Source organism: Hemiscyllium ocellatum, chromosome 43, assembly GCF_020745735.1.
Source record: "Hemiscyllium ocellatum isolate sHemOce1 chromosome 43, sHemOce1.pat.X.cur, whole genome shotgun sequence".
Taxonomy (NCBI): Eukaryota; Metazoa; Chordata; class Chondrichthyes; order Orectolobiformes; family Hemiscylliidae; genus Hemiscyllium; species Hemiscyllium ocellatum.
Window position 1 is genome coordinate 18,351,341 of NC_083443.1, and position 27,024 is coordinate 18,378,364.

General features: G+C 44.4%; 1 protein-coding gene across 2 annotated transcripts in view; it reads left to right on the forward strand.

The window, feature by feature from the left end:
• rassf4a (Ras association domain family member 4a) overlaps positions 1-27,024 on the forward strand; it is a 265,979-nt gene that overhangs the window by 168,056 nt on the left and 70,899 nt on the right. Inside the window, exon 1 of one of the 2 annotated variants that reach the window (XM_060854243.1) lies at positions 66-90. The exons of the other annotated variant lie outside the window; for it this stretch is intronic. Coding sequence (XP_060710226.1) covers positions 79-90 — 12 coding nt within the window. The 5' untranslated portion in view covers positions 66-78. Of the gene's footprint in view, positions 1-65; positions 91-27,024 lie in introns of those variants that run through there. 2 annotated transcript variants of the gene reach the window in all.

The following is a 27,024-nucleotide window of genomic DNA, read 5'->3' on the forward strand; positions in this document are numbered from 1 at the left end:
TAGCCAAGTTTGGAAGCAACAAATTAAGTGTGTGAAAGTTTAATTTACTGCTGGCCTGAGGCAAGTCAGAGGAACGTAATGGAGATGAAAGTAAGGTAACGTTGTAATGTAATGAGTGACTCATTTTGTGTTACAGTTTATGATTATGCTTTTGATTATGCAGCTTGAATGTAAGATGGAACCAGTAGAGTTAGAATGGATGCCAAATATAATGTACTGGAGGCGATAGTAGTTTATGCAAGAGGGAAAGTTGAACTAGCAGTTTGATAAGATGATATTGTATATGTACCTTGCCTTTTCTGTGTGATATCATTGTGCCTCTTACTGACAGCAAGTCTGCTTTGAGTTTGCAAGCTGTATACATACACAGATCAGGTGGCGACAGCAATGTCTGCTTCATAACTTTAATCAGGTGTGCTTTTGTGTTAATAAACTAATGAAAGGGATTAATCAAAACCTGATGAGTGAGTGAGTGTTTGAACATTATCATGAATATAACATGATGAATGGCAATCACACTGATGTGACCTATTGTGCTTGAAATGTCAGCAACCCAGTTAATCTACTGGTAAAACACATGGCTGACCATTTTAAATTGTGCTAAAATGTATGAATCAACCGTCGCACTCTGTTGAAGCATGTTGAAAACCTAGCTTCTTCATAATCAGACGAATCACTCAGAAATAAATGAGTCAGCAATGGTGTTTTAGTGAAAAAAACTCAAGCAAAGAAACCAAGCAGCAAGTGGAAGTGGTCTAGACTTTGAAGGAACAAAATTTTGGAGAAAAATATATTAAACCGACAGAAGGCCAAAACCTTTATGACATTTGAATGATCGAGTGTTTAAAACCAGAAAGACATAAAATGAGCTGGAAACTCTTAAGAAACAAAACAGCAAATTCCAAGACAGTTTGAACCACTCAAAGCCGCTTAAGGAACAAGATCAGTCAATGGCTACTCTGGAGCAACATGTGGCTATTGTGTATCAATATAAGCAAACTCTAGAACAGCAATTACAGTCCGAAAAAGAAAACGCTTGACAATAAAAATAAGAATGAGCGACAAGATCACTGATAACTGTGACAATGGCACCTCCTGACCAAGCCGCTTGACATATGAGTAAAGTATGAGAAGGTGAGGATTGCAGATGCTAGAGAGTCGGAGTCGGAAAGTGTGAGGCTGGAAAAGCACAGCAGGTCAGGCAACATCCGAGGAGCAGGAAAATCAATGTTTCAGGCAAAAGCCCTTCAGCAGGAAGGAAGTAAATTATCTATACTTTGAGATTCAGGCTAACTTGGTATTGTAAAAGCATGCTTATGTCATATGTGTTTCTTGTCTTTACTGAATTCATCTTTACAGACTCCACGTGCTCTAAGTGACTTTCTCTAACTATCGGCTTTGGGATTGCACACACACATATCAGATGGTTGCTACAATGTTTGCTTCATAACTTGTGTATTTCTCTGTTAATCCTCGAAGTTACTCACTTCCTGCTGAGCGGTTATGATTATTATTAATTTAATGGTGGGGGGGGGGGGGGGGTGGTTTCCTAGCAGAGGGATTGACAGTTCGCGGAGAATCAAAACAAAGGGTCCCCAGTCTACAGGTGGAGGTTGAGATGAAGTCACCGCAAGGTAGCACGTACATCAACAAATTATTGTGGCAAAAAGTGTTACATTTGAAGGTGGAGAGCAGTGGTGAGGAAAGGAACTATTTCTGGAAATGCTCTGACAAAAGTTTTATAACTAAGAATGGAAACAAGTGAGAGAATTTCCATTGAACCGCTCTACAGAGGGAAGGTATAGGAGGAGGAGGATATTGTAACCAACTGTTGAAGGCTACATAGAGAACTAGGAGGAATAAAGCCCTGTAGTCTTCGTAATCGGGGAGGCGATGGCCTAGTAGTATTATCACTGGACTGTTACTCCAGAGATCCAGTAATGTTCCGGGAACACGGGTTAAAATCCCTCCATGGCAGATGGTGGAATTTGAATGCAATAAAAAAAATCACGGTTAAGAGCCTAATAATGCCTATGAATCGATTGTTGGGAAAAACTCATCTGGCTCGCTAACACAAAGAGGCTTAAAATAAAATAAAGATAGCCCCCTTAAGGGAGGGGGACACCCAGATCACAGGAAGGCCTTTCACATGTATGCCCATAGAGAAGGAAGTCGCTATGGAGCTGTATGGGCTGTGGAGCACAAAGACCAGATGCATGTTTCTCAAGCAAACAGTAATCCATGTGGGAGCCATGGCATGTTCAATGTGTCAGGACTGCAGAGCTTAACATTGATCCGTTATTTGTGAAAATGCTTTGCCCTGTCAATCACTCACTGCTTCTGCTACTTGGCACACAACTAGTCCTGTGTTGTAACTTCAGTTTTAGGTACACTTAGTGCTGCTCCTGGCATACCTTCCTGCCCTGTTTGTTGAACAAGGTCTGATGCGCTGACTTGATTGTAAAGGCAGAGTGGGGTGTATGCTGGGCTGTGAGGTCACTGGTTGCATGGAGTCCAGTCTGCGCTGATGTCCTCATTGATGCTCAGTTTTGAATTGCTCGATCTGTTAAAAGTCTATCCCACCTAGCAAGGTGTTGGTATCACACACCACTATAGGGTGTATTCTCACAGTGAAGATGGGGCTTGGTCCCCACAAGGACTGTGGCACTGACCACTTTTATCAGTGCTGTCATGTACCAATTGCTGACAAATTAGTAAGGATCAGGTCAACAATGTTTATTCCCTCTTGTTGGTCCCTTAACCACCTGCCACAGATTCCAACTAGCACCAAGGTCATGACCAGCTCGGATTGTGATCTTCAAGCACAGCTGATACATCAGCCAAGAGGAGTGGAGGTTGGGGAGGCAGGATGGTGAGGTACATAGTATAAGCAGGATGGGTTTCCTTGCCCACGTTTGACTTGATGACTTGGTGGAAGCCAGAGTCAATTTGGGAGGACTCCCAGGATAACTGTATGCCGCAGTTCTGCCTGTCTGCTGGGTCTGTCCTGCCAGTGGGACATGGGTGATACTGGTTATCTCTGAGACATTGTAGAGTTAGATGCTGTGAGTATGACTGTGTCGGGCTGTTGCTTATCTAGCTTGTAATTCGGTTCTCCCAAATTTGGGCTGTGGAGTGAGGTTGAGAAGTAGAGCCCAATGAGGTGAATGTCACTGAAGCCTGGCAGCAATGAGCATTTCTTTCTCTCCTGCCACCCAACTGCGTGGGTCGGGTGCTGTAGTGGCCACTTGAGTAATTGATGAGGTGAAGAGAGGACAATTGCATGGGAAAAATCACAAAATGCCTACAATGGATCTCTCAGGAAAAGTGGGAAAATCCATCCTCAACTACGTTTTGTGACAATATTGTGAAACAATCAAAGTGTGTCAAAATTTGATTTCTTTAATTCGTTCATGGGCTGTGCACTTCATGGGCTGAGATATCATTAATTGTCCATCTCAGGTTGCCCTTGAGATGTTGCCTTCTTGAGTCACTGCAGTCCATTTGCTTCAGGGACCTCCACAATATCGGTAGGAAAGGAGTTGCAGCATAATGTCTGTCAGTCAAATGAGGTAGTTCTGGATTTTTAAGCAAGTGACCTGATTTTCACAATGACCCATTCACTGGGAGATCAACCGTTTGTCACACTTTCTGACTGTTCCCACAAAGACTTTCTCAGTTCTCTAAAAGTTCCTACATTCATTCACAAAACTAGCAATTCCCTTAAAAAGCAGGTGGTTTATGTTTAAGAGAATGCTTAATTTGGAGTTCAGTAGCTACTATCGCACTGCAGGTTTTGGGAAGTAAAACTGGCTTGCACAATTTGATTCATATTTCAGACATATTTGTGTGCAGCAGTTTCATTCTGAGTCACAGCATGAGAAAAGAAAGTGGAAGTGATTTAAGATGTTTCATCATGCAACCTGGGATAAAAATTGCAAAAAAGGCTTGCCAATATATTTCTCCTGACTCTTGTGTTATTTTCTCCAATCTGCTACTTGTGTTTAATCATTCCTTTCCATGAGGTCAGACCATTTCCAAGGATAAATGGTTTTTCTGAAATCATATCTATATTTATAGCGACAATGTAGAGAAATCTTAGAACATAGAACAGTACAGTATAGTACAGGCTCTTCGGTCCTTGATGTTGTGCTGACCTTTTCTCCTGCTCTAAGATCAGACTAACCTACATACCCTTCATTGTACTATCTTCCACGTACCTATCCAAGAGTTGTGTAAAAGTCCCTCATGTATCTGACTCTACTACCACTACTGGCTGTACATTCTACACACCCACCACTCCCTGTGTAAAGAACCTATCTCTGACATCTCCCCTAAACCTTCCTCCAATTACCTTAAAATTATGCCCCCTCTTGATAGCCATTTCTGCCCTGGGGAAAAGTCTCTAGCTATCCATCCTATCTATGCCTCTCATCATCTTGTACATCTCTATCAAGTCACCTGTCAACCTTCTTCACTCCAATGAGAGAAGTCCTAGCTCCCTCAACCTTTCTTCATCAGACATGCCCTCCAGTCCAGGCAGCATCCTGGTAAGTCTCGTCTGCACCCTCTCGAAAGCTTCCACATCCCGCCCATGATGAAGCAACCAGAACTGAACATAATATTCCAAGTGTAGTCTAACCAGGGCTCTTCAGAGCTGCAGCATAATCTCGCGGCTCTTAAACGCAATCCCCCTGCTAATGAAAGCCAATACACCACAAGCCTTCATAACAACCCTATCATCTTGGAAGGCTACTTTGAGAGATCTATGGACATGGACCCCAAGCTCCCTCTTTACCTCCACACTGTCAAGAATCCTGCCTTTAACCCTGTATTCTGCATTCAAATTCGACCTTCCAAAGTGAATGACATCACACTTTTTCAAGTTGAACTCCATCTGCCACTTGTCAGTCCTGTCCTACATCCTGTCAATGTCCCATTGCAACCTACAACCACCCTCCACACTATCCACAACTCCACCAACCTTCATGTCATTGGCAAACGTACTGATCCACCCTTGCACTTCCTCATCCAAGTCATTCATAAAAATCACAAAGAGCAGAGTTCCCAGAACTGATCCTGCAGAAGACACTGGTCACCAAGCTCCAGGCTGCATACTTTCCACCTATCTTCACGCGCTATTTTCTATGGGGCAGTCAACTCTGTGTCCAGACAGCCAGATTTCCCTGTATCCCATGCTTCCTTACTTTCTGAATGAGCTTACCATGAGGAACCTTATCAAACACCTTGCTAAAATCCATCAAAGAATTCAATAAGGTTTATGAGGCATGACCTGCCCCTCACAAAGCCTGTCTGACTATCTCTAATCAAGCTATGGTTTTCCAAGTAATTAAACATTTTATTTCTCTGAATCCACTCCAATACTTTGCCCACCACAGACATAAGACTGACTGGTCTATAATTCCCAGGATTGTCCCTATTTGCTTTCTTGAACAAAGGAATAACATTTGCCACCCTCCAATCATCTGGCACTACTCCAGCGAACAGTGAGGACACAAAGGTCATTATGAAAGGTGCAACAATCTCTTCTCTCACTTCCTGTAGTAACCTTGGGTATATTCCGTCTGGCCCAGGGGACTTATCTATCCTTATATTTTTCAAATTTTTCAGCACATCCTCCTTCTTAACGTTAACCTGTTTGAGCATATCAGTCTGTCCTCAGAAACAATAAGGTCCCTCTCAGTAGTGAATACTGAAGCAAAATATTCAGTAAGGACCTCCCCTACCTCCTCCGACTCCACACACAAATTCCCTCCACTACACTCACTCTGGCCATTCTCTTTTTCCTCACATAAGTGTAGAATGCCTTAGGGTTTACCTTAAACCTACCCACTAAAGCTTTCTCTTGCCCCCTTCTAGCTTTCCCAAGAGCATTCTTCAGCTCCTTGTAACGCTCTAAAGCCCTGTCTGATCCTTGACTCCTCAAGCTTAAGTAAGCTTCCTCCTTCCTCTTGACTAGATGTTCCACATCCCTTGTCACCTAAGGTTCTTCCAACCTTCCATCCCCACCTTGCCTCAGTGGGACAAACCTGTCCAGCACTATCAGCAAGTGCTCCCTAAACAACCTCCACATTTATGTCATGCATTTTCCTGAGAACATCTGTCCCCAATTTGGGCGTCGCAGTTCCTGCCTAGTAGCATTGTAATTCCCCCTCCCCCAATTGTATACTTTCCCATACCATCTGCTCCTATCCCTCTCCATGACTATAGTAATGGTCAGGGAGTTGTGAGTCGAGAGTGTGATGCTGGAAAAGCACAGCAGATCCGGCAGCATCCAAGGAGCAGGAGAATCAACGTTTCGGCCATAAGCCCTTAATCATTCCTGATGAAGGGCTTTTGCCCGAAATGTCGATTCTCCTGCTGCTCGGATGCTACCTGACCTGCTGTGCTTTTCCAGCACCACACTCTTGACTCTGACCTCCAGCATCTGCAGTCCTTACTTTCTCTAGTCAGGGAGTTGTGATCATTATCACCGAAATGCTCTCCCACTGAGAGATCTGACACTGGGCATGGATCGTTGCCAAGCACCAAATCCAATATGGCCTCCCCTCTAGTTGGCCAATCTACATATTGAGTCAGGAATCCTTCCTGGACACACCTGACAAAAACTGCTCCATCCAAACTATTGCCCAATATTTCCAATTAATATTAGGGAAGTTAAAGTCGCCTCTGATAATAACCCTGTTACCTCTGCATCTTTCCAAAATCTGCCTCTCAACCTGCTCCTCTGTGTCTGTTGTAGAGGGTCTGCAGAAAATTCCCAATAAAGTGACTGCTCCTTTTCTGTTTCTGATTTTCATCCATAATGACTCAATGGATAAACCCTTCTCGACGACCTCCTTTTCTGCAGTTGTGATACTATCCCTGATTAGCCATGCAACTCACCCACCTCTTCTCCTTCAACCCACCCCATTGATTTTGAAACATCTAAACCCTGGAATATCCAACACCATTCCTGTCCATGTGATAGCCAAGTCTCCCTAATGGCCACAACATCATAGTTCCAAGTGCTGCTCCATGCTCTGAGTTCGTCACCCTTATTCCTGATACTTCTTGTATTAAAATAGACACGTCAACCCATCACACTTATTGCACCTTTGCCCTATCAAATGCCTATCCCTCCTCACAGACTCGGTGCGCACTGTGTCGGGCTGTTCACTACCTACTCCAACATCTGATCTGGAGCTCCAGTTCCCACCCTCTGCCAGCAAAGGAGGGGTCGTAACATCATGATGTTTATTTGAATCAACTTGTTTAGGGATGTTCTTTCTGGACCAGGTGGGACTTGAACCTAGGTCTCTGGCTCAAAATTAGGTGCACTCCCATTGCACCACAAGACCCTCATCATGTTGTTTAGATTAGATTCCCTGCAATGAGGAAATTGGCCCTTCAGCCCAACAAGTCCACACCGATCCTCCGAGAGTAAACCACCTGGACCCATTCCCCTCTGACTAATTCACCTAACACTCTGGGCAATTGAGCATAGCCTGCACATCTTTGGACTTTGGATGGAAACCGGAGCATCCGGAGAAAACCCATGCAGACGCAGGGAGAATGTGCACGCTCCGTGCAGACAGTCACCGAAGGCAGGAAGTCTCCGGTGCTGTGAGGTTGCAGTGCTAACCACTGAGCCATTGTGTCTCCCCTTTTTAGTTTTAGTGCCTGAACACCATCTTCCATGTCTTTTACCTTCCCTTGCACCCCAGGCCTGGCCAATGACATGAGTTGCTTTCAGCACAGTCAACCCATTTTCACAGGTTATATTAAAACAGGTATATCAGAATTGTAAGGAATGTCTTAAAACCATATAGTGGCCTGCTTTAATTGCTGTAAAGACTGTTTGATGTTTTGATTCATACTCAGTCGACCAAACACTTGTTTTAAGCAAAAATCGGGACTGCAGATGCTGAAAACCAAAGTTTAGATCAGAGTGGTGCTGGAAAAGCACAGCAGGTCAGGCAGCATCCGAGGAACAGGAAAATCGATGTTTCGAGCAAAAGTCGATTTATCTGCTCCTCAGATGCTGCCTGACCTGCTGTGCTTTTCCAGCACCGCTCTGATCCAAACACTTGATTTGTCAATTGAGTTGACTCATCTCAAAAGGAACCAATGCCGTCCACGTGCTGAGCAAGAGGGAAAAAAAGGACCAATATTACAGTTTTTTTAGTTATCTCGGGATTCTTGTTAGAAGTCCAGAACTAGAGGGCAGAGGTTTAGGGTGAGAGGGGAAAGATATAAAAGAGACCTAAGGGGTAACTTTTTCATGCAGAGGGTGGAACGTTTATGGAATGAGCTGCCAGAGGATGTGGTGGAGGCTGGTACAATTGCAACATTTAAGAGGCATCTGGATGGGTATATGAATAGGAAGGGTTTGGAGGGATATGGGCTGAGTGCTGGCAGGTGGGACTAAATTGGGTTGGGATATCTGGTCGGCATGGACGGGTTGGACCAAAGGGTCTGTTTCCATGCTGTACATCTCTATGACTCTGTGACTCTAAGTATATGTGTGAGTTGAAATCTCTACCAAAAGTATCTTCTTGGCAAGAATTAATCATTAATCCATAGTATTTCATGGCGTTGTTTATTTTCTTTTCTATTCAGACTCCTGCTGGTGACACACAATTCAGGGAGGCACTGAGCTATTCCATTCAAATGCAAGCCTCACAGGGGGTTGATGCGAATATCTTCCATTAGTCTCTCTTTGAATTTATAGTTACATAGGCAAATGTCTTCTGCTTGTCTAGTATTGGAAGTTTGTCTTGATTTGTGTTCTGGTTGCATACTGAATACGAAATCATCATGGAGCGATCAATAAGCCTGAGAGAGACAATGTAAAGTTAGCAGTTAATCCCAGCATAAAAATGACATGCAAAGAGTGACTTTTCCGTGATCCATTATGGGTTTGGGGAACAGGCAGAACTTTTTAGTTTTATTTTCTTCAGAGGAGAAGCCGTAATTTCTGGAAAACTACAGTGTGTCCATTTTGAGAATATTTTCTGTCAGTTTGCAGAGTGAGTTACCCTCTGAGCTCTGCGCTTTTTTAACATGGTTATTTTACGCTGAGTGGAAACATCATATGGCTGAACCAGCAAGTAAGGATAGAGGGACCAGGTTTTTCTGTTTGAACCCTGCAAATCAATTAGATATTTGCACAGTGAGGATATTTGCAGTTTGGGATGAATGAGGCACAGCTTTGACAATTACCTGAAACACTGAACTTGAGAAAGCTATTCAGTGATACCTCAAATCATTATGGCTTTCCACAAAATTGATCCCTTGAACCTACCCCTTCATTTACACAATACATTCTCCACCTCCCAACCCCCATGATCCTTTCTAACTGCACCAACCCTTCCCATTCCTGTAACCACCAATTCACCCCACTGCCCTCATCCTCATTGCCCACTCCCATTAACCCCCATCTGCACCAACCCTTCCTATCCCCATTAGCCCCACCTCACTCCATTCCCATTACCCCTCCATCCCCATTAACCCCATCCACAACCCACTGCCCCCCATCCACATCATCCCTCCATCCACTTTACCCCCATCATCTCTACCCACACTGATCCTTCCCATCTCCATCAGCTCCACCTCACCCCATTCCCATTATCCCTTCATTCCCCATTAGCCCCTCACTCCTATTAACCAAATCCACAACCCACTGACCCCCATCCTGACGCACACCAACCCTTCCCATCCCCATTAGCCCCACCTCACCCCATTGCCCCATTCCCCATTACCCCCTCACTCCTATTAACTCAATCACAACCCAGTGCCCCCCAACCACAACCATCCTTCCATCCCATTGTCCCTACCCACACCAACCCTTCCCATCCCCATCAGCCCCACCTCACCCCATTACCCCATTCCCATCATCCCTCTATCCCCATTACCCCCTCACTCCTATTGTCCCCCTCCCCATTAACCCCATCCCTACCCCACCGCCACCCCATCACCCCTATTCACCCCATGCCTCACATTAACCCCATCTCCATTGTCCCTACATTTCCACACAGACTCTTCCTATCCCCATTGCCCCCGCCCTGTTACTCACCCACTCGCCCATCCCCCGGTTTACTAGCCCCAGGTCACTTTCGGCTGCGGTGGAAGCCAGAGCCCCGAGTGAACCGGCCGGCAGGGCCGTTGCCGAAGCGGGGCTACTGACCGGCCCCGAGCTGCCAGCGGAGACCACATGCATCGCCCCGAGCTGCCAGCGGACACCACGGGCATCGCCCCAGATTAAAAATCAAACAACACCAGGTTACAGTCCAACAGGTTTATTTGGAAGCACTAGCTTTCGGAGCTAGCTACCTGACGAAGGAGCAGCACTCTGAAAGCTAGTACTTCCAAGTAAATCTGGCGGAATATAATTTGGTGTTGTGCGATTGTTAACTTTGTCCACCCCAGTCCAACACCAGCACCTCCTCATCCTAATTAACAAGACACAGTTTGCCGTATCTATGAGACTATTTACAGAATAAGCTTTACATTATTGCATATTGGGAGGACCGGGACTGAGGTCTGTTAATCAACATCTTACTTCCCTGTCCTTTCAAATCTGCGTGCCATCATCACAGGGAGTTGTTGCAGCAATTCTAATCCTCCCTGACCCATGCCCTACATTTCTAACACTTGACCACTATTTCCCAAAAGGGTAAAGGTGCAAAAATTTTTTAAAAAAATCTGTTTGCATAATAATGTGTCAGTGTTCCGGTATCCTCAAGTCATGACAATTTCATCTCTACTGCATAAGGAAGCGGGCTTTTTCTGAGCTAACACTGGCATCTGAACTGTCCATTTGCACAATATGAATGCCACTTCCAAAAGTTATCAGCAAGAATGTTTCTACATTACAGCAAGTTTAGTGAAGCTATGACTAGATGAGGAAGCTAGATACACGTAAGGAGAAACTAGATACAAGCAGAAATAAAGAAGACAGTAAAACGAATAGGGGGAGAATGAAGTAGAATGCAAGAGGCTCATGTAGAACGCAGAGGAAAAACTGAGAAACTCAACAAGTCTAGCAGCATCTATGGAGAGAAAGCAATGTTAACATTTCAAGTCCAGTAACCCTTCAGAACTGAGAATAGCTAAGTAAAGGCATATATGCTGAAGGTAGGGGATGGCAGAGGGAAAGGAGCGATCAGACAGGCAGAAATGGAGCCCAGAGAGAGAATGATGGTTGGACAGACCAAAAGAATGAATGATAGTATGTCAGGGAGAACGAGAGACTAATAATGGGGTCCAGAGGTATGTGAAAATGGGTTGGCTGTGCTGAAAGCAGTCCATGTAGTGACAGGGTCTGGATTGTGGCGATGAGAGAGGATGTTCAGACTCTCAAATTATTGAGTCCTGAAGGCTGCAGGGTTCCCAAGTGGGAAATGAGATGTCTCGCTGGAGCACTGCAGGAAGTCTGAGACAGAGATCTCAGCCATGCAACCCATTGACATCACTTGAATCAAACTCTAGAATGAGTAGGTATCTCAAGCTGCTTGCCATAGTGTTTACTGTTGGTGCTAATGTGTGATGTGAGAGCTCCTGAGAAAGCTGGGGTGTGAATTGGCTAGCCAGTACTAGCCCAGCTTTGCTTCTTGAAATGAAAGTTGTGCTTATCCCCTAGTGGCAACACTCCAAGGAGTAGCTGTCGCAGTTTGAACGATGATGGAGCTGCATGAGCAACTTAGATCCATCGTCTTTTCAGCCACACGTGCAGGACATGCAGAAGGCTGGCTGGAAGAGCTGCAAGATGTTTAACCCTTCCAGCAGCAGTGTCCTTGCCTGTTCCTGCTGTTGTGCTTGTTCTGAGTTACTCTGTATGTCTATTCCAAGTGTGGAAAAGCAGTTTGCGTTACCCCTTATGCACGCCAAAGTGATCACCTGACATCTGCAACACACCGTTCTGACACATTCCCCAGTATCTGCATGTATACTTGGTGCTCTTCAAATATGCTTTTAAAAGCAGTTTCTATCTGATGTGAACTTCTCAGCCAAGGAAGCAATGTTTTCTGACTCTCTGGTCAACATTTTCCTGAGTGATCTTTAACAGAGGTATAGGGACCTGCTCCTTTCACCTCTCATCCAGTGAAAGGCTCGAGCTGAATACTGAAGACCATCACCACTTCATTCTCAGGGGGAATCAGATACTGTTTCACCATGTAACTTTCTGACTGATAATGTTGGAAAGGCAAAGTGAGATGGTACCAAAGTGTTATTTCTCTTCCAAGCGGCTCATTTTCTTTTTACTTTTGCTTTGATTGTTTTCTCTTGACAGGAATGCATCTTTCAAAGTTGAATCTTTTGCCTTTTTTTGAATATTTTGAGTATCTGAATATTTTGCATCCCTCTGTTGAGTTCTGCTGTTTGAGATTTTGTTCTCTGTCGGCGAGCACCTTCAACTCCAAATGGAACAAAACTAAGTCAGAGATCAGACTGGCTCTTTATTTAAACACCGACATTGATGGAAAGTTTCAATAGCTATTAGAAATTAAACAGGGGCAGAGTTGTATCAGAAAGCACCTAACTTTGTCAGTTGGTTGTCAGTACCTCCACTCATGCCCAGATTTTTATTCAATATGAAACCTCCTGTCGACTTAGGAATACAAGAATTTAATTGTGTGCTAACTACCCTACCCTGTTATCATTCACACAATTGGACAATTATAAAAATTCAAAACTGTACCATAAGGTTCAGTGCCATTCCAATAAGGTCAGCTCCAAGTCTTCCTTGAGTAGCTCAGTGCCCTGACTTGGACAAGCTGCACTTTCATTGATATAGCCTCAACATTTTGCATCTACCTCACCAGTGCCATCATGACAACATTAGTGCCACAAGGACCAGAATTGCTCAAAAATAAGACCCATGGCCAGTTTCTGAGGTCAGATAGGGATAGACAATTAAGCTTCACCATGTCACTTGGATAATGGAAACAAATTTTTAAACATTAGGACAAAAGTAATTTTCTGACTATAGGTAAATTTATTTCACTTTTAAAACTGCTGAAACTCTGAATGCTAGTCTAACTAACTACGTACTTGTAAAAAGTTTGCAAACACTGAAACAGCACAGACTGCTTCCGCTGTAGTGGAAAATTGGTCTGCCTAGGTTCAAAAATGTTTCACAGAATCGCTACAGTGTGGAAGCAGGCCATTTGGCCCAACCCATCCAAACCAACCCTCCAAAGAATATCCCACCCAGACCCTTCACATACCTGAACGCTGTGGGCAAGTTAGTATGACCAATTCACCTGACCTGCACATCTTTGAACTGTGGGAGGAAACTGGAGTAACTGGGGGAAACCCACGCAGACACGGGGAGAATGTGCAAACTCCACACGGACATTCGCACGAGAGTGGGATGGAACCTCGGTCTCTGGTGCTGTGAGGCAGCAGTGCTAACCACTGAGCCACCGTGCCGCCCATTGAGACATTTCTCATGTCCTTTGACTTTTTTTTTGCTGGCAAACATTGGTTGTTTTTGAATTATTGACCTTGTGTTCTTGCATCACCAGTGTCAACAGACTCTCTTCATCCTGTTGTCATTTTCCCTCCCTCCCTTAATTCCAGTGTCTGCAATCATCCAATAAGCACCCACTCCTCCTCTATCCACCTCATTCCGAGCAAGCTGCTCGGAAATAAAAAAATCTTCAAGGGGAGGCCAGGTCATCTGCAGGTTTGAAGCTGACATATTAACGAGGGGATCTGTCAGTGGAGTTGTGCCTTGTCATATGTAAAATGTTGTTTTCTAACAATGCATGACATTAAATTACGGCCAAGAAATCAGATAATTCTCTCTAATTGAAAGTGAAAAATAAAATTGTTTTTCAGTTTTAAAATTATGTTTTCATTTAGTTTTATTATGGGAATGTGATTAATATTAACATCGAGCTTTCCCAGTAAAACTTGTTCAGCAACTTGCGTCTGTAATCTAATTCTAGCAGGATCGGTATAGATTAAACCCTAGCCGCTCAACGCTGGCTGTTTAGTTACGCAATACCTGCTTTGAGGGCACATGATGTTGATACTTTGTTTGATACGAGAATGAGTCCTGCAAAATGGAACGAACCATGCTAACAAAAAAGTCCAGACTGTAGTGCTGGAAAAGCACAGGAGGTCAGGCAGCCCTACACTCTCGACTCTGATCTCCAGCATCTGCAGTCCTCACTTTCTCCTCCTAACAAAAAATGCATGTTTGTAAAATCATGATCCTTTATTTTAAAAGTTAAATGTACTGACGTTTATCCGAATATTTCCTGTTTGCCCACCTGTGTGAGTAAATTAGTGCCTGAGGCTGAGGACACTTGGATTCTGTAAGTTGGCTCCATATGGGCACTGACAAAGGGCAGGAAGCCTGCGCGAAAGGGTACAGTCTGAGGGACGATGAGCTGAGGGACGCTATTAAATGTGCTGGTTGTGGTGTAACAAGGTGAGAGCTGAAAGCGTGTTGCTGGAAAAGCGCAGCAGGTCAGGCAGCATCCAAGGGAGCAGGAAAGTCGACGTTTCGGGCATGAGCCCTTCTTCAGGCTCACGCCCGAAACGTCGACTCTCCTGCTCCTTAGATGCTGCCTGACTTGCTGCGCTTTTCCAGCAACACATTTTCAGCTCTGATCTCCAGCATCTGCAGTCCTCACTTTCTCCGTGTAACAAGGTCCGCCAAGTGGACCTTATAGAATATGAGTTCCCTGAATTCGGGCTGTTAACGTGGTCTAATCCGGGAGTCCTGGCTGACAGATATCAACAGCAGTGCCAGAGAGCTGGCTCTGAGGGAGCCACACCAGTGATAAATACTACACACGTGTAAATAAAGGGTGACTTGGCAACAGGATGCCAGCTTCTGTGGAGTTATTTCAATGACCTTAGGAATTTTAAAGCAAAGATTAGATTAGATTACTTACAGTGTGGAAACAGGCCCTTCGGCCCAACAAGTCCTCACCGACCCGCAACCCATCCATACCCCTACATTGACCCCCTTACCTAACACTACGGGCAATTTAGCATGGCCAATTCACCTAACCTGCACATCTTTGGACTGTGGGAGGAAACTGGAGCACCCGGAGGAAAACCACGCAGACACGGGGAGAATGTGCAAACTCCACACAGAGAGTCGCCTGAGTCGGGAATTGAACCCGGGTCTCTGGCGCTGTGAGGCAGCAGTGCTAACCACTGTGCCACCGTGCCGCCCACTATGGATGATTAGAGGACTGATGTCAATGTCAGTCACCAAGGTGTGATAGTAAGCAAGGCTTGGAGTGGACAGGATAAGGGCAGAAATGTTTTAATGTTCAGAGGCCTATGTGAGTGAGGTGACCCCAAAGACTTTATTTGTGAATAGACTCTGAGGATTTGTGGGTGCAAGCTTGCTTCCAGTGATTGACTAATGGTGCAAGTCTGAGTAAATTGCAGAGAATTTAGTCAGTGCCTAAATTCATTACAGTGAGCTGTAATGCCATGACATTGGAAGAAGGGTCATGTCATTGCGTGATTGATGTTGAGTTAGCCAACTGAAGGAAAACTGTGGGTGATAGCATAACCAACATTGTAAAGCAGAGATTGACAGTACCAACATTGCTGACTAACAATGCAGGGAAACCGTGAATTAATCGTTAGAGTATGTTTCAGGCAACAGCAGAAGGAAGGATGTGGAAGCTTTGGAAAAGATTCAGAGGAGATTTACTAGGATGCTGCCTGGTATGAAGGAAATGTCTTATGAGGAAAGGCTGAGAGACTTGAGGCTGTTTTCGTTCGAAAGAAGATTGAGAGGTGACTGAATTGAGACATATTAGATAATCAGAGGGTTAGATAGGGTGGACAGTGAGAGCGTTTTTCCTCTGATGGTGATGGCTAGCACAAGGGAACATAGCTTTAAATTGAGGGGTGATAGGTATGGGACAGATGTCAGAGGTAGTTTCTTTACTCTACAAATAGTAGGGGCATGAAACACATTGCCTGCAACAGCAGTAGACTCGCCAACTTTAAGGGCATTTAAATTGTCATTGGTTAGACATATGGATGATAATGGAATAGTGTAGGTTAGATGAGCTTCAGATTGGTTTCACAGGTCAGCGCAACATCGAGGGCCAAAGGACCTGTACTGCGCCGCAATGCTCTATGTTCTATGTGTAATGTCAACCTTTTCTCCTAAGATAAAGTGTTGATTGCCCCACACCATGGTTTAAATTTACCAGGTTGACACTGAAGTGATTATTATGAATTTCTGTGGAAATCCAACTGAGGGTGATAAATATCTTGAGCAAAAAATGAATCAAGCATTGCTTTCTGTATGAGGGAACTGAACACTGCTACAACTGAATAGACATTACACCGGCTGCCCCAAGATCAGATCAGCCAATTGTATTTTTAATGGTGTTCTCATATAAAAGCAAATTTAATTGACGGGACAAAGAAACATGTGTCATGTTTGGCTTTACAAACACAATGTATCACATATCCTGAACACAGACTGTTTTCCTGTAAGTTCCCCTTGAGATGAACTTGTTACATCAAGCCAGAGCCATCTGGATAGCGACTGAATAGCTGATGGTTGCAGAAGTACCTCAAGAAAGTTAACCATCTCATTCCTGACTGGGAAACCCATTTGTCAAGACTGGTTGCTGGCATGCCATCTTGGGCAGGATACTGTATCAAGAAGAACTCTCTGCAATGTATTCTTAACTGAAAAGTTTACCTTGAAGTTCTGTTTCTCTATCAATTATGTGATGATTAAAATTGGAAGCCTAATCATTCAGTTTTACAATGAAATAAATAGATTTACCTTCATCCCTCAACCCTTAAGATTCATACCAGACTCGAAATGTTAACTCTGATTCTCTCTCCACAGATGTGGCCAACCCTGCTGAGTTTCTTCAGCACTCTCTCTATTTGATCATCCCTTAATCCTGATGGAACTTTGTAAACTTGATTTAAAAGCCTATTCATATTTATTTTATGAGACTGATGGTGGTCTCTAGTTCATTTGAAAATGGAAGTTTCTGTTTATTGATACACTTGGTTTTATCTCTGATTTCTGCCAGTCAGTCCTCAATGCAAGCATATCAAATACTGAAACAAAAGCAAGAAGTGCTTGAGGAACTCGGCAGCTCTGGAAGTTTCTGTCGATGGAGAAGCAGAGTTAATATTTTGAATCCAATATCACTTCTTCAGAATACAGAACCGATAACAAATAGTGTCAATAGATGTGAAGCTGGAAAATCACAACAGGTCAGACAGCATCCAAGGAGCAGGAGAGTTAACATCTGGAATGGGGAGGGGGAAGGGAGCCCAGAAATAAATGGAGGGAGGGGGGTGGGGTTGGGGGCAGAGGAGGTGGGATGGTGATGGGTGGATGCAGGAAGGGGATTATTGTGATTGATCAATGGGAAGAGTGGAGTGGATAGGTGAGTTGGAAGATGGACAGATGAAGTCAGGTCAGGGAGGCGAAGGGGAGGGATGGTCATGTGATAAGACTGGGGGTGGGGGGATTTTGAAGCTGGTGAAGCCATCAGACTGTAAGCTTCCCAGGCAAAATATTGGGTGTTGTTCCTCCAGTTTCTGTACAGCGCCCCCCCCCCCCCCCCCCGACAGTGGAGGAGGCCAAGGATGGACATGTTGCCAGGGGAGTGAGAGGGGGAATTAAAGTGGATGGCAACAGGAAGGTCAGGTTGGTTGATGTGCGCAGTCTGTGCACCAAACCTGAGTCTGTGTTTGGTCTGACTGATATTGAAGAGACCACATCGGGAGTAATGGATACAATAGATCAAGTTGGATGAAGTGCAGGTGAATCTCTGTCGGATCTGGAAGAATTGTTTGGGGTCTTGGATGGAGGGGAGGTGATACACCTCTTGCGGTTGCAGGGAAAGGTACAAGGTGTGGGGGAAGAGGTTGGTCGGGAATGTAAAGTTGATGAAGGAATTGCAGAGTGAACGATCCCTGCGAAAGGCAGACGGGGGTGAGGAAGGAAATATCTTTTTGGTGGTGGGGTCTGACTGTAGGTGGCAGAAATGTCAGAGGATGATGCGTTGGATTCGGACATTGGTGGACTGGTATGTGAGGACTAAGGGAACTCTACCCTTATTGTTGTTGAGGGGAGGGGGTTTGAGGGCAGAAGTGCGGGAGATGGAAGAGATGTGGTTGAGGACCAAGGAAGGAAAACTAAAGTAAGAGTCAGAGGTAGAAAGGTCCCTAAAGTAGGAGGATTTAGAGTCATAGACATATACAGTACAGAAACAGACCCTTCAGTCCAACTTGTCCATGCCAACCAGGTATCTTAAATTAATCTAGTCCCACTTGCCAGCATTTGGCCTATTTCCCTCAAACCCCTTCCTATTCCTATTCCCATCCAGATGCCTTTTACATGTTGTAATTTTACCAGCCTCCACCACTTCCTCTGGCAGCTCATTCCATATACGCACCACCCTCTACATGAAGAAGTTGCTGCTTATATCCCTTTTAAATCTTTTCCCTCTCAACTTAAACCTATGCCCTCTAAGTTTTGGACTCCCCCCACCCACGGAAAAGGCTTTGTCCATTTACCCTATCCATGCCCCTCATAATTTTGTAAACCCCTAAGGTCACCCCTCAGCCTCCGACGCTCCAGGGAAAACAGCCCCAGCCTGTTCAGCCTCTCCCTATAGCCCAAATCCTCCAACCCTGGCAACATCCTTGTAAATCTTTTCTGAACCCTTTTAAGTTTCACAACATCCCATAGCAGGGAGACCAGAATTGAATGCAGTATTCCAATAGTGGCTTAACCAATGTCTTGTACAGATGCAACAGAACCTCCCAACTCCTCTACTCAATGTTCTGACCAATAAGAGCAATCATACCAACCACCTTCTTCACGACTTTCCTACCTGTGACTCCACTTTCAAAGAACTATGTACCTGCACTCCAAGGTCTCTTTCTTTTGCAACACAGCCCAGGACCTTATCATTAATTGTATATATCCTGCCCTGATTTGCCTTTCCAAAATGCAGCAACTGACATTTATCTAACTGAAACTCCATCTGCCACTCCTGGCTCATCTGATCAAGATCACGTTGTAATTTGAGGTAACCTTCTTAACAGTCCAGTACACCTCCAATTTTGGTGTCAGGTGTCAGAAATGGTCCAGGTGAATTTAAGGACGAGGTGGAAGGTGTTGATGTAATTGATGAGCTTTGTAAGCTCCTCCCGGGAGCACGAGGCAGCATCGATGCAGTCATCAAAAAACATTGTCTGGCATCTTTTCAAGGAATTACAGTTAGTTCGCAGAGACTCTATAAATAAATACCGATATGGTGAAATATTGTGATTGCATCTTGTAATATCCTGTTTTGGTCAACTTTTACTGTTCTGAAACATTACTGTGTCTTGTGCCTTTCTGCTGGTATACATTATAACTTCCTATATGGCAAATGGATCTAGATTGGGTTAGGATATCAGGTCGGCATGGAAGAGTTGCACCAAAGGTCCTATTTCTGTGCTGTACATTTCCATTTCTATGACTGACTTCACCAGTTTCCTCATTTCCCCTCCTTCCACCTTACCCCAGTTCCACCTGCCAACTCAGCACCTACCTGTCCTACCTGCCAAACTTCCTTCTCACCTATCTGCTCCACCCTCCTCTCCGGCCTATCACCTTCATGCCCACCCTCATCCACCTATTGTGTTATTAGCTACCTTACCCCCAGCTCCACCCCCCTCCCATTTGTCTCTCTACCCCGGAGGTTCCCTGCCTCATTTCTGATGAAGGGCTCCTGCCCAAAACGTCAATTTTCCTGCTCCTCAGATGCTGCCTGACCTGCTTTGCTTTTCCAGCCCCACTCTAATCTTGGCTCTCTATAAACTTTGGACCACTTCAGCTACAACCAACTCTTATCATGGGACACAAAAGCCCTTTCCAAAATTCAGACAGCTCATAATATTTTGGGGAGAGTTCAGCAAGAAGCATCCTTAGTTTATCGTTCTTCGTCATCCAGGTATACATTATCTGTGAAATAGGGTCAACAAAATCAATGTCACCTCGTTTGTAAGAGACTTTGCAAATGATTTTGTTTATGACCAGACATTAGTAAACCACTTCACTGGAGTGTGTATTTTATTGAGTTGGAAAGATTCTTGGCATGAGATCAAACTGCAAAGGAATGTAACACCAGTGCAGCAAGGTTGCTGGCCATTCACTAAATGCATAAGGAGTGTGGAATACTCAAGGAGCAGAACAGACTTGAAGATCTAGAAATCAGTGACTGAGGTACTGTCCTTCCATTTTGGAAATGTGGATGTTACTGTAGTCAACTTCAGGTCTATTGGAGTCATAGAGTCATAGAGATGTCCAGCATGGAAACAGACCCTTCGGTCCAACCCCTCCATGCCGACCAGATATCCCAACCCAGTCTAGTCCCACCTGCCAGCATCCGGCCCATATCCCTCCAAACCCTTTCTATTCATATACCCATCCAAACGCCTCTTAAATGTTGCAATTGTACCAGCCTCCACCACTTCCTCTGGCAGCTCATTCCATACACATACCACCCACTGCATGAAAAAGTCACCCCTTAGGTCTCTTTTATATCTTTCCCCGCTCACTCTAAACCTATGCCCTCTAGTTCTGGACTCCCCGACCCCAGGGAAAAGACTTTGCCTATTTACCCTATCCACGCCCCTCATAATTTTGTAAACCTCTACAAGATCACCCCTCAGCCTCTGATGCTCAAGAGAAAACAACCCCAGCCTGTTCAGCCTCTCCCTATAGCTCAAATCCTCCAACCCTGGCAACATTCTTGTAAATCTTTTCTGAAACCTTTCAACTTTCACAACATCTTTCCAATAGGAAAGAGACCAGAATTGCACAGAATATTCCAACAGTGGCCTAGCCAATGTCCTGTCTAGCCGCAACATGACCTCCCAACTCCTGTACTCAATACTCTGACCAATAAAGGAAAGCATACCAAATGCCTTCTTCACTATCCTATCTACCTGTAACTCCACTTTCAAGGAGCTATGAACCTGCATTCCAAGGTCTCTTAGTTCAGCAACTCTCCCTAGGACCTTACCGTTAAGTGTATAAGTCCTGCTAAGATTTGCTTTCCCAAAATGCAGCACCTCGCATTTATTGGAATTAAACTCCATCTGCCACTCCTCAGTCCATTGGCCCATCTGGTCAACATTCTACTGTATTTTGAGGTAACCCTCTTCATTGTCCACAACACTCCAATTTTGGTGTCAAACTTACTAACTGTACCTCTTATGCTCGCATCCAAATCATTTATGTAAATGACAAAAAGTAGAGGACCCAGCACCGATCCTTGTGGCACTCCACTGGTCACAGGCCTCCAGTCTGAAAAACAACCCTCCACCACCACCCTCTGTCTTCTATCTTTGAACCAGTTCTGTATCCAAATGGCTAGTTGTCCCTTTATTCCATGAGATCTAACCTTGCTAATCAGTGTCCCATGGGGAACCTTGTCAAATGCCTTACTGCAGTCCATATAGATCACACTTACTGCTCTGCCCTCATTAATCCTCTTTATTACTTTTTCAAAAAACTCAATCAAGTTTGTGAGACATGATTCCCCACGCACAAATCTATCCCTAATCAGTCCTTGCCTTTCCAAATACATGTACATCCTGTCCCTCAGGCTTCCCTCCAACAACTTGCCCACCACCGACGTCAGGCTCACTGGTCTATAGTTCACTGGCTTGTCTTTACCACCCTTCTTAAACGGTGGCACCACATTTGCCAACCTCCAGTCTTCCGGCACCTCACAAATATCTCAGCAAGAGGCCCAGCAATGACTTCTCTAGCTTCCCACAGAGTTCTCGGATACAGCTGATCAGATCCTGGGGATTTATCCATCTTTACCCATTTCAAGACATCCAGCACTTTGTCCTCTGGAATATGGACATTTTGCAAGATGTCACCATCTATTTCTCTACAGTCTATATCTTCCATATCCTTTTCCACAGTAAATACTGATGCAAAATACTTATTTAGTATCTCCCCCATTTTCTGTGGCTCCACACAAAGGCTGCCTTTCTTCTCTTTGAGGGGCCCTATTCTCTCCCTAATTACCCTTTTGTCCTTAATATGTTTGTAAGAACCCTTTGGATTCTCCTTAATTCTATTTGCCAAAGCTATCTCATGTTCCCTTTTTGCCCTCCAGATTTCCCTCTTAAGTATTCCCTCTTAAGTACTCTTCTAAGGATTCACTTGATCTATCCTGTCTATACCTTACATACACTTCCTTCTTTTTCTTAACCAAACCCTCAATTTCTTTAGTCATCCAGCATTCCCTATACCTACCAACCTTTCCTTTCACCCTGACAGGAATATACTTTCTCTGGCTTCTCATTATCTCATTTCTGAAGGCTTCCCATTTTCCAGCCGTCCCTTTACCTGCGAACATCTGCCCCCAATCAGCTTTTGAAAGTTCTTGCCTAATACTGTCAAATTGGCCTTTCTCCAATTTAGAACTTCAACTTTTAGATCTGGTCTATCTTTTTCCATCACAATTTTAAAACTTGCCCCAAAGTGCTCCCCCACTGACACCTCAGTCACCTGCCCTGCCTTATTTCCCGAGAGTCTGTCAAGTTTTGCACTTTCTCTCGTAGGTACATCCACATAATGAAACAGAAAATTGTCTAGTACACACTTAAGAAATTCCTCTCCATCTAAACCTTTAACACTATGACAGTCCCAGTCGATGTTTGGAAAGTTAAAATCCCCTCCCATAACTACCCTAGCTGATATCTCCTTCCAAGTTGTTTCTCAATTTTCCTCTGACTATTAGGGAGTCTATAATACAATCCCAATAAGGTTATCATCCCTTTCTTATTTATCAGTTCCACCTAAATAACTTCCCTGGATGTATTTCCAGGAATATCCTCCCTCAGCACAGCTGTAATGCTATCCCTTATCAAAAATGCCATTTCCCTCCTCTTTTGCCTCCCTTTCTATCCTTCCTGTAGCATTTGTATCTGAAACATTAAGCTGCCCATCCCTGAGCCATGTTTCTGTAATTGCTATGATATCCCAGTCCCATGTTCTAACCATGGCCTGAGTTCATCTGCCTTCCCTTTGCATTGAAATAAATGCAGTTTAATTTATTAGTCCTACCTTGTCCCTGCCTGCCCTGACTGTTTGACTCACTTCTGTTCTCAACTGTACCAGTCTCAGATTGATTTCTTTCCTCACTATCTACCTGGGTCCCACACCCCCACCTTACTAGTTTAAATCCTTCCAAGCAGTTCTAGCAAATTTCCCTGCCAGTATATTAGTCCCCTTCCAATTTAGGTGCAATCCGCCCTTCTCGTACAATTCACTTCTAACCCAAAAGAGATTCCAATGATCCAAAAATGTGAATCCTTCTCCCATACACCAGCTCCTCAGCCATGCATTCATCTGCTCTATCCTCCTGTTCCTGCCCTCACTAGCTCATAGCACTGGGAGTAGTCAGATATTTCTACCCTTGAGGACCTCCTTTTTAAATTTCTGCCTAACTCTCTGTAATCTCCCTTCAGAATCTCACCCTTTTCCCTTTCTATACTGTTGGTTCCAATGTGGACAATGACCTCTTGCTGGCCCCTCTCCCCTGTGAGAACATTCTGCACCCTCTCTGAGACATTCTTGACCCTGGTACCAGAGAAGCAACACACCATTCTGTTTTTTTTGCTGCTGGCCAAAGAAATGACTGTCTGTACTTCGGACGACAGAACCCCCTAACACAATTGATCTCTTGGAAGCCGACGTACCCCTCGTTGCATTAGAACCAATCTCAATACCAGAAACTTGGCTGTTCGTGCTGCGTTCCCCTGAGAATCCATCACCCTCTGCATTTTCCAAGACAGCATACCTGTTTGAAATGGGTATATCCACAAAAGACACCTGCACTAGCTGCCTACCTCTCTTACTTTTCCTGGAGTTAACCCATCTATGTGACTATACCTGAGACTTTCCCACCTTCCTATAACTGCAATCCATCACATTCTGTTGCTGTTGCAAATTCGTCATCGCTTCTATCTGTCTCGCCAACTCATCCATTCAATCTGATAAGATTCACCTCCAACAGCAATTTTGGCAGATATAATCCGCCGTAACCGTTAAACTCTCTTTAAACTCCCACATCTGACAAGAAGCACATATCACTTACTAAAGGCCATTTTTGCTCCTTCACAATCTCCAGACCCAGAAAATAACACCGTCTTATTCCTCTACAAAACACTATCCCAGGTTAAATTAAGAGTTATGGCTTATATTTAAAGTTTAATCAGGAGACGTATCTCCAATTAAGAATTGTAATCAAGAAAGAACCCACTCTACTCACTACTGCAGCCTTTCTGTTGGACACTCTTAAAACAACAATTAACTTATCTGATTCTGTGTTATGAACTTCGCCCACCTGCTATTCCTCCTCGTAGCCCTTTCTCTTCCTCCAGCACAAGTGTAAACTTACTGGGGAACGGTTGGTTACCAAGACAGGAGGGAAATGGGTGGCATGATGGCTCAGTAGTTAGCACTACTGCCTCACAGTGCCAGAGATGCGGGTTTGATTCAAGCCTCCAGCGACTGTCTGTGTGGAGTTTGCACATTCTCCCCATGCCTGCAGGGTTGACTCTGGGTGCTCTGGTATCTTCCCACACTCTAAAGATGTGCAAGTTGGATGGGTTGGCCATGAGAAATGTGGGTTAATGGGGATAGGGTGGGATGCTGTTCAGAGAGTAGGTGCAGACCTGGTGGGCCAAATGGCCTCAATCTGCGCTAGAGGGGTTCTATGAATTCAGCCAGGGCAAGGAAGGCAAGCTTGCCACCTGATTTGTGTCCATTTCCTGTTAACAGCAGGGAAGGTCACAATAATATCTATTCCAGAGTCAGAACTCGAATTTATCTGGGGTTGGGTCACAGGGCAGTGAAGACTGACCCCATAGAAAATAAATCTTGTTTCTCCAATCGTACATTATTCACTTCTGCTTTGCTCCTCTGACAAGTGAACAACTATAATGTCTATCTGAAGTTTAAATTACAAACTATATCCCACTGTACCTGCAATCTAATTATATACTTTCATACGCTGAGAGGAGTTTTCAAGTTTTGTTTTGATGATATGGATAACTTTTGTTTGCTTTCTGATGTGGTACTTTGTGAAGGTGGAAGATACCGAGTAGGGGCTCTACATCTGTTTGACAGATGGTCATTCAAGAAATGAGGAACGAAAGATGGTTTTAACTTCATCCCTTCCATGACCGCTTAGAATCACAAAGCACTTACCACCCAATAAAATACTGTTTGGAATAGTCAGATTCACTCTGAATTATTTTGGAAATTTGTGATGATGATTCAGAGTTTCTCTCAGAAAAGCAAGTTCTTTTCTCTTCCCAGAGAGGGAACTGCTTCCTGTTGCAGCTAGACTGACATTATCACAGAGTCATAGCATGGAAACAGACCCTTCAGTCCAACCCGTCCATGCCGACCAGATATCCCAACCCAATCTCATCCCATCTGCCAACACTCGGCCCATATCCCTCCAAACCCTTCCTATTCATATACCCATTCTTTCAAATAGCAGACGATGGTTCAGTGGAATGTTCCCAATCCTTCAGTGGTTTTGGTAGTGATGAGATTGAGAGGAGAACACTGATGTGAGTGGAAGAATGAGATTTTTGATGTCAAGGAACAAAATATCAAAGCTTTCCCCAAGGTTTTTCCATGGCCGGATTAAAATCTAGCAGTGAGAACCCAACATTTGGGCTGGCATGATGGCTCAGTGATTAGCATTACTGCCTCACAGCGCCAGGGACCCAGGTTCGATTCCACCCTCAGGCAACTGTGGGGAGTTTGCACATTCTCTCCGTGTCTGCGTGGGTTTCCTCTGGGTGCTCTGGTTTCCTCCCATAATCCAAAGATTAGTTGGCCATGCTGAATTGCCCGTAGTATCCAGGGATGTGCAGGCGAGGTGGATAGGCCATGGGAATTGCAAGGATTGGGTTGGGTGGTAGGGAGGTGGTGAATCTGGGTGGGATGCTCTGCAGAGGGATGGTGTGACTCAATGGGCTGAATGGCCTGCTTCCACACTGTCGAGCTTCTATGATTTGCATCTCATTGTTTCAACCTTGTCTCGTTTATGTGTAGCTTGTGATTCTCCCAGTTTCTGGTAGGAAAATAAAAGGCACCTACTCCATGCAGTTGTTCAAGAAGTCACTTTCCTGAGGGCAGCTGGGATGGGCAATAAACATAGGCCCAATCCATGAGACCTGTAACGCCAAAGGATTGTTTTTTAACAGCTCCAATGATAAGGGTGCGGGCTGATCTCGGATATGAGGGGGAATGGAATACTGCAGGAGGGGCCATCTTCACAAGCTGTCATCATACTTGCTTCACTGGGACAGACTCAAAAACTGAGGGAGAAAATTGGGGATATTGACCAAAAGGGTTGCTCAGGAATGTGAGGGGCCTCAAAGCTGATGGGCTTGACAGGAAAGGCAGTGGAAAATACAGATTCAAGAGCAGCTTCTTCCCCGCTGTTATTAGACCTCCGAATGGACCTCTCAAATTTTTAATTTAATGTTGATCTTGCTGTTTGTGCACCTTCTGTGCACCCAGGTACATGTGACAATAATAAATCAAATCAAATCGAAGGAGTGAAACTCTGTCTGGAGTGTGACCCGGATAATGTACGTTCTTTCACCCAATCACAGCTGGGCAATAAAAATAGAAAATGGCTGCTGGCATGACCTCAGAGGGTGGAGTCAGATTTGTTTGTTGTCTGCAGTGGCAGGGTACATCTGTAGATGATGTAAGACCCTTCGAGGCCATTTGCATGAAGAAAGCATCCATAGATTCAATGATGACACACAGCAGTCATGTGACTATCATGGATATACAACTCTTGCGTTGGCTTCCAGTACTTCCTACAAATCCTAGCAGCAAGCAATCAAACCCATGCCATCAATCATAGCATGTTAATCCCTCGTAATCTCGGTGTGAAACAATTTAAAAGTAACATCCACAGTCACCAATTCTCAAACATATTC